Source organism: Palaemon carinicauda, chromosome 44, assembly GCF_036898095.1.
Source record: "Palaemon carinicauda isolate YSFRI2023 chromosome 44, ASM3689809v2, whole genome shotgun sequence".
In the NCBI taxonomy this organism is placed as follows: Eukaryota; Metazoa; Arthropoda; class Malacostraca; order Decapoda; family Palaemonidae; genus Palaemon; species Palaemon carinicauda.
The window spans coordinates 53,857,969-53,870,468 of NC_090768.1; the positions used below are offsets into that span (position 1 = coordinate 53,857,969).

The following is a 12,500-nucleotide window of genomic DNA, read 5'->3' on the forward strand; positions in this document are numbered from 1 at the left end:
TCCGCTTCAGAAATTACACGTCAGACAACATACCTTCAATTGCCAAACACTTGCGCATCTTACGCAAGATGCAATTTATCGTATGATTGTCTCGACACTTGTGACCGTTTTCTTATGAGAGCAGGCTGTAGGGTTTTCTTCAAAGGGATTTATGTTTTGTTTCGTGAGGAAGTCTTCATGTTTTAATTTTCCTTATCAGATTGCTTATTGTGTTCGTCAGTGATTAGTTTACAGACGTATATGTTTGCGTGTTTGTTATTATTGTTTAGGATGTGAATACATGACAGATTTGTTATATCTGTTTTGACGTTGTTACTTTTTTTAGAATGATTTGTTGTTAATTTATTCTCATCGTTTATTTATTTCCTTATTTCCTTTCCTCACTGAGATATTTTTCCCTATTGGAGCCCTTGGGCTTATAGCATCTTGCTTTTCCAACTAGGGTTGTAGTTTGGCTAATAATAATAATAATAATAATAATAATAATAATAATAATATTAGAGTCTTTCATCATCATCACATCCTCCTACGCCTATTGACGCAAAGGGCTTCGGTTAGATTTCGCCAGTCGTTCTATCTTGAGCTTTTAATTCAATTTTTCTCCATTCATCATCTCCGACTTCACGCTCCATAGTCCTCAGCCTTGCAGGCCTGGATCTTCCAACTTTTCTATTGCCTTGTGGAGCTCATTTGAAAGTTTGGCGAACTAATTTCTCTTGGGGAGTGCGAAGAGCATGCCCAAACCATCTCCATCTACCCCTCACCATGATCTTATACACATATGGCACTTGAGTAATCTCTCTTATAGTTTCATTTCTAAACTTGTCCTGCCATTTAACTCTCAATATTTTTCTGAGGGCTTTAGTTCTCAAATCTATAAAATCTGTTGGATATTGTTTCATTGTCATACCATGACTCATGTCCTTACAATAAAACGTACCTCACTAAACTGATATATAGCCTGAATTTTATATTTAATATTATATGCCCATACAGTAAACGTACCTCACTAAACTGATATACAGTATAGCCTGAATTTTATATTCAATATTATATATAATTTCAGGCCATTTGATTTCCAAATTTTAATTGATTCATTAACATGATTAGTTTATATCTCTAGTCTTGGGTAGTGCCATAGCCTCTGTACCATGGTCTTCCACTGTCTTGGGTTAGAGTTCCCTTGCTTGCGGGTACACTCAGTCACACTATTGTAATTTCTCCTCTTCTTGTTTTGCTAAAGTTTTTATAGTTTATATAGGAATATTTATTTTAATGTTGCTACAGTTCTTCGAATGAAATATTTTTCCTTGTTTCCTTTCCCCCCTGGGATATTTTCCCTGATGGTGCCCCTGGCCTTATAGCTTCCTGCTTTTCCAACTAGGTTTATAGCTTAGCTAATAATAATAATAATAACAATAATAATAATAATAATAATAATGATAAGGATATTATTATTATTATTAGTAGTAGTAGTAGTAGTATTATTATTATTATTATTATTATTATTATTATTATTATTATTATTATTATTATTATTATTATTATTATTATTATTATTATTATTATTATTATTATTATAGAAAAAGAAGAGTTGGCAAAGAGAACACGGATATAAGCCCTCTGACCTTTTCAGTGACCTGTTCCACTTTGTAGGTATATAATTTTCTTATCTCGCATAGTAAATAACCTTTTCCCAGTACTCCCAATTACACTCGACATTCTCTGACATTTCGCATGGACACCTGTTTCGCGAGCCATGCTCTTGTTCCTGTATTCATAATTGTATTCATTATTCATTGATGTTTATTTGTATTCGTGTTCATTATTCATCGGTGTATATTTGTAACTATGTACTTGTAATGTTGTATTGTACTATAATGATAATTCAAGAATTGATCAAATTGTTACTTTTTAACTTTGTACTGATACATGAAATATTTGATATTTAGCTGATTTTTTTTTTATTATTCATAACAAATATAACTTCCTGATGTATAATTATTCATCTATGTATATAAAGAGTTCTTCTAGGAGAAGGAGACTCCAAAATCAAACTATTGTTCTCTGGTCTTAGGTAATGCCGTAGCCTCTGTACCATGGTCTTCCACTGTCTTGGGTTAGAGATCTCTTGCTTGAGGGTACACTCGGGCACACTATTCTATCTAAATTCTCCTCCTCTTTTGTTATAAGTTTATATATTTTATATAGGAAATATTTAATTTAATGTTGTTACTCTTCTTAAAATATTTTATTTTTCCTTTTTTCCTTTCCTCGCTGGGCTATTTTCCCTGTTGGAGCCTCTGGGCTTATATCATCCGGCTTTTCCAACTAGGGTTGTAAATTAGCCAGCAATAATAACAATAATAATTTGTAATGGTTTGCGTGTTATTTTGACCTTTACGATGCTTATCAATCAATCCTTGGTCAATCTCATACTTTTTACCTCGCTTATACTACCACATGAAATTTAATTTTGGCTTAATTTTGATTTAATTTTTACTGAATTTTGCTAAATAAATAAAACTTCACTTTTAGCCTCGTTTGTATTGGTACTCAAAATAAAATTTTTGGCATTTTTTTTTATCAGTTACCACTTTTGGCAAACAATAATTTCCTGTTATTTATTAAAATATAAAGCTAGATTATTGAAACAACGATTTTACTAATTCATTGTATATAATCTTTTATTATTATTATTATTATTGTTATTATTATTATTATTGTTATTATTATTATTATTATTATTATTATTACTTGTCAAGTTACTGGTACAACCATAGTTGCAAAACCAAGATGCTATAAGCCCAAGGGCTCCAACAGGGAAAAATAGCCCAGTGAGGAAAGGGAATAAGGAAATGAACTATAAGAGAAGTAATGAACAATTAAAATGGAATATTTTAAGAACAGAAGGAACATTAAAATAATTCTTTCATATATAACTATAAAAACTTCACAAAAGAAACAAAAGGAAGAGAAATAAGATAGAATAGTGTACTCGAGTGTACCCTCAAGCAAGAGAACTCTATCCTTAGACAGTGGATGACCATGGTACAGAGGCTGTGGCACTACCCAAGACTAGAGAACAATGGTTTGACTTTGGAGTATCCTTCTCATAGAAGAGCTGCTTACCAGAGCTAAAGCAGTAGTTACTTCCGCCAACAAAGTTGGAAGAAGGTTATGTTGTGTGTGTGTTTGTTTGTTTGTTTGTGAACAGCCTCCTGGGCACAATTTTAATCGTATAGTAATAAAACTTACAGGGATTAACTATTATATAAATGGCTAGAAATTATTAAAGTTGGAAGGTCAAGGTCAGAGGTCAAGGTCGTGGTCAATCAAAATGTTTAATTCACGTAATCAGCCGTAAGTTTGGACATCGTTGTCACAGACTTCAAACTTAGTTTATATTTGAGTGTATGAAAATCCACGCCATTTAATCCATGCTAAGGTCAAAGGTCAAGGTCAAAGTTGAGCAAAAGATTGAGAATTAAGATGCCGCGGCGGAGGTCTGCGCTCTAGTTAGTGCCCCTCTAGTTACTATCGTTTTGAATAATGATATTTTTCTAAATTGTAATTTAATTTACTGATTTGTTACAGCTTGATAAGCCAACATGATCTCCCGAGTCTTTAAAGCATATTTTCTTGGTTTGGCCATAGCAGTTGCCATGGTGAGTTGGTCTTAACTATTATTTATTATACATTGAAACATATTTAAAAATAAATCTTTTATTCATCACTACAAGTTTATGTTCGAATAGTTTTTTATTTGATTTTTTGTCTGATTACTTTTTTTATACATGATTATATATATTCATAATTGATTTTGGTAATTTTTTTGTCATAACAAATCATGTGAGATATTAAATTTTGATTTTTCTTAAACCTGAGAAAATATTTTTGAGAAATATTTTGGTTAAGTAAGATTTTTCATGTAATATCCTTCTGGGGATATAATTCCTTATAGATTTTTATTAATAAATGAAAAAAAAATAGTAATTGAAAATTTTACATGAGTATATGTATTTTATTTCTCAAAAAATAGTGGCTAACGAAGATTCCCCTTGTAATATATTGCTTAAGATATGATATTTTAGGCTTAATTCTATCTTTTAGAAAATAGTAAAGGAATATTTTACATAAGTATATGTATTTTATTTCTCAAAAAATAGTGGCTAACGAAGATTCCCCTTGTAATATATGGCTTAAAATATGATATTTTAGGCTTAATTCTATCTTTTAGAAAATAGTAAAGGAATATTTTACATAAGTATATGTATTTTATTTCTCAAAAAATAGTGGCTAACGAAGATTCCCCTTGTAATATATGGCTTAAAATATGATATTTTAGGCTTAATTCTATCTTTTTGAAAATAGTAAAGGAATATTTTACATAAGTATATGTATTTTATTTCTGAAAAAAATAGTGGCTAACGAAGATTCCCCTTGTAATATATGGCTTAAAATATGATATTTTAGGCTTAATTCTATCTTTTTGAAAATAGTAAAGGAATATTTTACATAAGTATATGTATTTTATTTCTCAAAAAATAGTGGCTAACGAAGATTCCCCTTGTAATATATGGCTTAAAATATGATATTTTAGACTAAATTCTATCTTTTTGAAAATAGTAAAAGAATATTTTACATAAGTATATGTATTTTATTTCTCAAAAAATAGTGGCTAACGAAGACTCCCCTTGTAATATATGGCTTAAAATATGATATTTTAGGCTTAATTCTATCTTTTTGAAAATAGTAAAGGAATATTTTACATAAGTATATGTATTTTATTTCTCAAAAAATAGTGGCTAACGAAGACTCCCCTTGTAATATATTGCTCAAGATATGATATTTTAGGCTTAATTCTATCTTTTAGAAAATAGTAAAGGAATATTTTACATGAGTATATGTATTTTATTTCTCAAAAAATAGTGGCTAACGAAGATTCCTCTTGTAATATATTGCTCAAGATATGATATTTTAGGCTTAATTCTATCTTTTTGAAAATAGTAAAGGAATATTTTACATAAGTATATGTTTTTTCTATCTATATACCAAGGCACTTCCCCCAATTTTGGGGGGTAGCCGACACCAACAATGAAACAAAACAAAAAGGGGACCTCTACTCTCTATGTTCCTTCAGCCTAATCAGGGACTCAACCGAGTTCAGCTGGTACTGCTAGGGTGCCACAGCCCAACCTCCCACATTTCCACCACAGATGAAGCTTCATAATGCTGACTCCCCTACTGCTGCTACCTCCGCGGTCATCTAAGGCCCCGGAGGAAGCAGCAGGGCCTACTGGAACTGCGTCACAATCGCTCGCCATTCATTCCTATTTCTAGCACGCTCTCTTGCCTCTCTTACATCTATCCTCCTATCACCCAGAGCTTTCTTCACACCATCCATCCACCCAAACCTCGGCCTTCCTCTTGTACTTCTCCCCTCAACTCTTGCATTCATCACCTTCTTTAGCAGACAACCATTTTCCATTCTCTCAACATGGCCAAACCACCTCAACACATTCATATCCACTCTAGCCGCTAACTCATTTCTTACACCCGTTCTCTCCCTCACCACTTCGTTCCTAACCCTATCTACTCGAGATACACCAGCCATACTCCTCAGACACTTCATCTCAAACACATTCAATTTCTGTCTCTCCATCACTTTCATTCCCCACGACTCCGATCCATACATCACAGTTGGTACAATCACTTTCTCATATAGAACTCTCTTTACATTCATGCCCAACCCTCTATTTTTTACTACTCCCTTAACTGCCCCCAAAACTTTGCAACTTTCATTCACTCTCTGACGTACATCTGCTTCCACTCCACCATTTGCTGCAACAATAGACCCCAAGTACTTAAACTGATCCACCTCCTCAAGTAACTCTCCATTCAACATGACATTCAACCTTGCACCACCTTCCCTTCTCGTACATCTCATAACCTTACTCTTACCCACATTAACTCTCAACTTCCTTCTCTCACACACCCTTCCAAATTCTGTCACTAGTCGGTCAAGCTTCTCTTCTGTGTCTGCTACCAGTACAGTATCATCCGCAAACAACAACTGATTTACCTCCCATTCATGGTCATTCTCGCCTACCAGTTTTAATCCTCGTCCAAGCACTCGAGCATTCACCTCTCTCACCACTCCATCAACATACAAGTTAAACAACCACGGCGACATCACACATCCCTGTCTCAGCCCCACTCTCACCGGAAACCAATCACTCACTTCATTTCCTATTCTAACACATGCTTTACTACCTTTGTATAAACTTTTCACTGCTTGCAACAACCTTCCACCAACTCATATAACCTCATCACATCCCACATTGCTTCCCTATCAACTCTATCATATGCTTTCTCCAGATCCATAAACGCAACATACACCTCCTTACCTTTTGCTAAATATTTCTCGCATATCTGCCTAACTGTAAAAATCTGATTCATACAACCCCTACCTCTTCTAAAACCACCCTGTACTTCCAAGATTGCATTCTCTGTTTTATCCTTAATCCTATTAATCAGTAGAGAGAGATGTATTTTATTTCTGAAAAAAAAATAGTTGCTAACGAAGACTCCCCTTGTAATATATGGCTTAAGATATGATATTTTAGGCTCAATTCTATCTTTTAAAAATAGGAAAGGAATATTTTACATAAGTATATGTATTTTATTTCTCAAAATACAGTGGCTAACGAAGACGCCCCTTGTAATATATTGCTTAAGATATGATATTTTAGGCTTAATTCTCTTTTAAAAAATAGTAAAGGAAGATTTTACATAAGTATATGTATTTTATTTCTCAAAAAATAGTGGCTAACGAAGACCCCCCTTGTAATATATTGCTCAAGATATGATATTTTAGAGTTAATTCTTGTATTCTTTATCATCTTTACAGGTTCACATGGCAAAAGCAGAGGGCACTAATAGTACTGGTGGTACATCAATTGATATTTCATCCAGTGTTGATGGTAAGTTGTTGTTGTTGTTATTATTATTATTATTATTATTATTATTATTATTATTATTATTATTATTATTTCCATTATTATTATTATTATTATTATTATTATTATTATTCTTCTTTTTCTTCTTCTTCTTCTTCTTTTTCTTCTTCTTCTTCTTCTTCTTCTTCTTCTTCTTCTTCTTCTTCTTCTTCTTCTTCTTCTTCTTCTTCTTTTTCTTCTTCTTCTTCTTCTTCTTCTTCTTATTATTATTATTATTATTACGGTATTATTGTTATTATCATTATTATTATTATTTCTATTATTATTATTACTATTATTATTATTATTATTATTATTACTTTTATCATTATTATTATTATTATTATTATTATTATTATTATTATTATTATTAGTATTAGTATTATTATCATTATTATTATTATTATTATTATTATTATTATTATTATTATAAAACAACCCTTCCCTTGTACCACATAATATACCCTCACTCCTAATTCATTTTATCTTTGTTATCTGTTATTCATTGTTTACTACTACTACTACTACTACTACTACTACTACTACTACTACTACTACTACTACTACTACTACTATGTATCACTCTCATTCCTCTTTTGATTGTCTCTTGTGCATATTTCTCTTTCAGGCTATATTTGGTCTTTTTCATGCTCATTATTATGTTTTTTTTTTATTTTCTTGATTTCTCCGAGATCATTTGAACGTTAATTTCTAGATGATTTCCCTTCTTGGTCTTTAGTGCCGTCAGTGCTCCTCGCGCGTCACACTGTAGGCATTAAAAAAGGGTCTTATTGGCGTGCCTTTGCCATCTTAGCTTCACCCACTTGCTAGCTTTCTACATTACTTACTTTTCTCCTTGTTTCACAAACAATTTTTACTTTGATCTCTCAGTTGCCCCTATAGTTAAGTGCCAAATTTTGCAAAATATTTGCAAATGATTGATATTTTTGTGCCAAATTTTGCAATTTATTTGCAAATGGTTGATATTTTTGTGCCAAATTTTCCAAATTATTTGCAAATGATTGATATTTTTGTGCCAAATTTTGCAAATTATTTGCAAATGATTGATATTTTTGTGCCAAATTTTCCAAATTGTTTGCAAATGATTGATATTTTTGTACCAAATTCTATAAATTATTTGCAAAGGGATTCATGTTTTTCTTTCGTGTTTCAGACTCGTACAAGTATGACCAGTTTGTCGATGTGGTATTGGGAGCTGGGCAGACCATAGTTTCGGTAAGGAGTTGTGTGTTTTTAATAACATTGAACAAAGCTCTTGTTTTTATTTAAATATTTAAAGGTTAATCGTGAATGGCAGAGGCAAGGTGCAGGACAATACCCTGGAGAGACAGGATAGCACCTCAGCACCCTTTTCATCAAGCTAGGACCAAGGAGAGTCAGGCAATGGCTGTTAATAACTCAACAGGTTCTTATATTTATTTATTATATAGTCATGGAATAAGACAGATAGGCAATGAATTAATCAGGATACATACACATATGATCAGCGTCCAAGCCTCCTAGCCATCAAGCTAGACCCAGGGAGGGCCAGGCAATGGCCGCTGGTGACTCAGCAGCTTCATATGTTTATAGATTATGGAGTTATCGAATAAGAGAGATTGATAATTAATTCATCAGAATGAACCGTAGTATTATCAGATCATGCATTCCCACTTTTATGCTTGTAGAAAAAGTAAGGGTATTTTTGACTCAATTGTTTCGACGTCAGTATTTTGTTACGTCAATATAGTGAATTAAGTTCTCAATACGCTCCCCAGACGATCAGTATCTTATTGCAACGTTATAAATTGCGTAAAAATATATACGCACCACTTATTATTATTATTATTATTATTATTATTATTATTATTATTATTATTATTATTATTATTATTATTATTATTAGCCAAGCTTCAACTCTAGTAGGAAAAGCAAGATGCTATAAGCCCAAGGGCTCCAATAGGGAAAAATAGCCCAATGAGGAAAGGAAATAAGGAAATAAATAAATGATGAGAGCAAATTAACAATAAATCATTCTAAAAACAGTAACAAAATGATTGATGAAATTATTTTTTTTTATAAACCCATTTTTCTCATAGTGCTCCAACTTGGGATTTGTTTGTCAGTATTAAATAGTAGTAATATATGAGTATTAATTAGAGAATTTAGAATTGTAGATTATTGTTAAGTAAATATAGCATCTATTGAATTCCTTCAGATACTTAAACTAATTACTAATTGATTCCTTTGAAAGATTCTTAGAAATACAGTACTTTATTGATACAACAGGTGACTTTCTGTTTAGAAATAATACGGTGTTTTTTATCATTTTTATTTTGAATTTGTCGAAATATGCTAATTAAAAAGTAAATTGAAAAATAGTTCACGAGAGTACTTAAATTCCTAATATGTGATATGAGAAGATGGAGGCACGTTGTTCACTGTTCTGTATGGAGCTATGTGTGATATAATATTGATTTTTCTTGTTTAGGCTTAAAGTTAAGTAGGTATGTCGAAATACGTTTGCATATAAAAGGAAAATCATGAATAAATTTATTGAAATAGAAGATGTGAAATAGAAGTAATATTTCAATTGAAGAAAGTGATTCTAGATTATTTTAAGTAGATATGTCTCTATACGTATACATTCAAAAAGAAAAATATGATGAATAAATTTATTGAAATAGCAGATGTGAAATAGAAGTAATATTTCACTTAAAGAAAGTGATTCTACATTATTTCAAATAGATATGTCTCAATACGTATACATTCAAAGGAAAAATATGATGAATAAATTTGTTGATATGGCTGCAGTGGGATAGAAGGAATATTTCCCTTAAAGTAGGTGATTCTAGATTACTTTAATTCATCATCACCTCCTCCTACGCCTATTGACGCAAAGGGCCTCGGTTAGATTTCGCCAGTCGTCTCTATCTTGCTGCTTTTAAATCAATACTTACCCATTCATCATCTCCTACTACATTCACAATGATTATTGGTTTATTTAAAGGAAGTCATATACCAAATGCTCTAAAATGGCGCTGATCATATGTGGATATGGCCATACTCTAGGGCATTGTCCTGCTTGATAGGGCAATGTCACTGTCCCTTGCCTTCGCCATTCATGAGCGACCTTTAAACTTGTTGCCAGCCAATTTTCCACTCTTGTTGACGATCGAAAATTGTGTTTAGTCCCTTCTAAATCATCCTTTACTTTTTAGTCCCTTCTAAGTCATCCTTTACATTTTAGTCCCTTGTAAGTCATTCTGTAATTTTTAGTCCCTTCTAAGTCATCCTATAATTGATAGTACCTTCTAAGTCATCCTATACACTTTAGTCCCCCTAAGTCATCGTATACTTTCTAGTCCCATCTAAAGCATCCTATACTTTTTAGTCCCTTCTAAGTCATCCTATACTTTTTAGTCCCTTCTAAGTCATCCTATACATTTTAGTCCCTTCTAAGTCATTCTATACTTTCTACTCCCATCTAAATCATCCTATACTTTTTAGTCCCTTTTAAGTTATCTTATACTTTTTAGTCCCTTCTAAGTCATCCTATACTTTTTAGTACCTTCTAAGTCATCCTATACATTTTAGTCCCTTCTAAGTCATTCTATACTTTCTAGTCCCATCTAAATCCTCCTATACTTTTTAGTCCCTTTTAAGTCCCATCTAAATCATCCAATACTTTTTAGTCCCTTTTAAGTTATCTTATACTTTTTAGTCCCTTCTAAGTCATCCTATACTTTTTAGTCCCTTCTAAGACATCCTATACTTTTTAGTCCCTAATAAACTATCCTATACTTTTTAGTCCTTTCTAAATCATCCTATACTTTTTAGTCCCTTCTAAGTTATCCTATACTTTTTAGTCCCTTCTAAGACATCCTATACTTTTTGGTCCCTAATAAACCATCCTACACTTTCTAGTCCCTTCTAAATCATCCTATACTTTTTAGTCCCTTCTAAGTTATCCTACACTTTCTGGTCCCTTCTAAATTATCCTATGCTTTGTCGTCCCCTCTAAATCATCCTACACTTTTTAGTCCCTTCTAAATCATCTTATGCTTTTTAGTCCCTTCTAAATCATCCTATACTTTTTAGTCCCTTCTAAGTCATCCTATGCTTTTTAGTCCCTTCTAAATCATCCTATGCTTTTTAGTCCCTTCTAAATCATCCTATGCTTTTTAGTCCCTTTTAAATCATCCTATGCTTTTTAGTCCCTTCTAAATCATCCTATGGTTTTTAGTCCCTTCTAAGTCATCCTATGCTTTTTAGTCCCTTCTAAATCATCCTATGGTTTTTAGTCCCTTCTAAGTCATCCTATGCTTTTTAGTCCCTTCTAAATCATCCTATGCTTTTTAGTCCCTTTTAAATCATCCTATGCTTTTTAGTCCCTTCTAAATCATCCTATGGTTTTTAGTCCCTTCTAAGTCATCCTATGCTTTTTAGTCCCTTCTAAATCATCCTATGGTTTTTAGTCCCTTCTAAGTCATCCTATGCTTTTTAGTCCCTTCTAAATCATCCTATGCTTTTTAGTCCCTTTTAAATCATCCTATGCTTTTTAGTCCCTTCTAAATCATCCTATGGTTTTTAGTCCCTTCTAAGTCATCCTATGCTTTTTAGTCCCTTCTAAATCATCCTATGCTTTTTAGTCCCTTTTAAATCATCCTATGCTTTTTAGTCCCTTCTAAATCATCCTATGGTTTTTAGTCCCTTCTAAGTCATCCTATGCTTTTTAGTCCCTTCTAAATCATCCTATGGTTTTTAGTCCCTTCTAAGTCATCCTATGCTTTTTAGTCCCTTCTAAATCATCCTATGCTTTTTAGTCCCTTTTAAATCATCCTATGCTTTTTAGTCCCTTCTAAATCATCCTATGGTTTTTAGTCCCTTCTAAGTCATCCTATGCTTTTTAGTCCCTTCTAAATCATCCTATGGTTTTTAGTCCCTTCTAAGTCATCCTATGCTTTTTAGTCCCTTCTAAGTCATCCTATGCTTTTTAGTCCCTTCTAAGTCATCCTATGCTTTTTAGTCCCTTCTAAGTCATCCTATGCTTTTTAGTCCCTTCTAAGTCATCCTATGCTTTTTAGTCCCTTCTAAGTCATCCTATGCTTTTTAGTCCCTTCTAAATCATCCTATGCTTTTTAGTCCCTTCTAAATCATCCTATGCTTTTTAGTCCCTTTTAAATCATCCTATGCTTTTTAGTCCCTTCTAAATCATCCTATGGTTTTTAGTCCCTTCTAAGTCATCCTATGCTTTTTAGTCCCTTCTAAATCATCCTATGCTTTTTAGTCCCTTTTAAATCATCCTATGCTTTTTAGTCCCTTCTAAATCATCCTATGGTTTTTAGTCCCTTCTAAGTCATCCTATGCTTTTTAGTCCCTTCTAAATCATCCTATGGTTTTTAGTCCCTTCTAAGTCATCCTATGCTTTTTAGTCCCTTCTAAATCATCCTATGCTTTTTAGTCCCTTTTAAATCATCCTATGCTTTTTAGTCCCTT

The 12,500-nt window shown here is 32.4% G+C and overlaps 1 protein-coding gene across 3 annotated transcripts in view; it reads left to right on the top strand.

Annotated features, from left to right (window-relative positions):
* Nucleotides 1–12,500, top strand: part of LOC137634561 (uncharacterized) — a 93,515-nt gene that overhangs the window by 78,138 nt on the left and 2,877 nt on the right. For all 3 annotated transcript variants that reach the window (XM_068367014.1, XM_068367012.1, XM_068367013.1), the window contains 3 exons: nt 3,598–3,668; nt 6,914–6,986; nt 8,176–8,237. In XM_068367014.1, coding sequence (XP_068223115.1) covers nt 3,612–3,668; nt 6,914–6,986; nt 8,176–8,237 — 192 coding nt within the window. In that variant the 5' untranslated portion in view covers nt 3,598–3,611. The remainder of the gene's footprint in view (nt 1–3,597; nt 3,669–6,913; nt 6,987–8,175; nt 8,238–12,500) is intronic.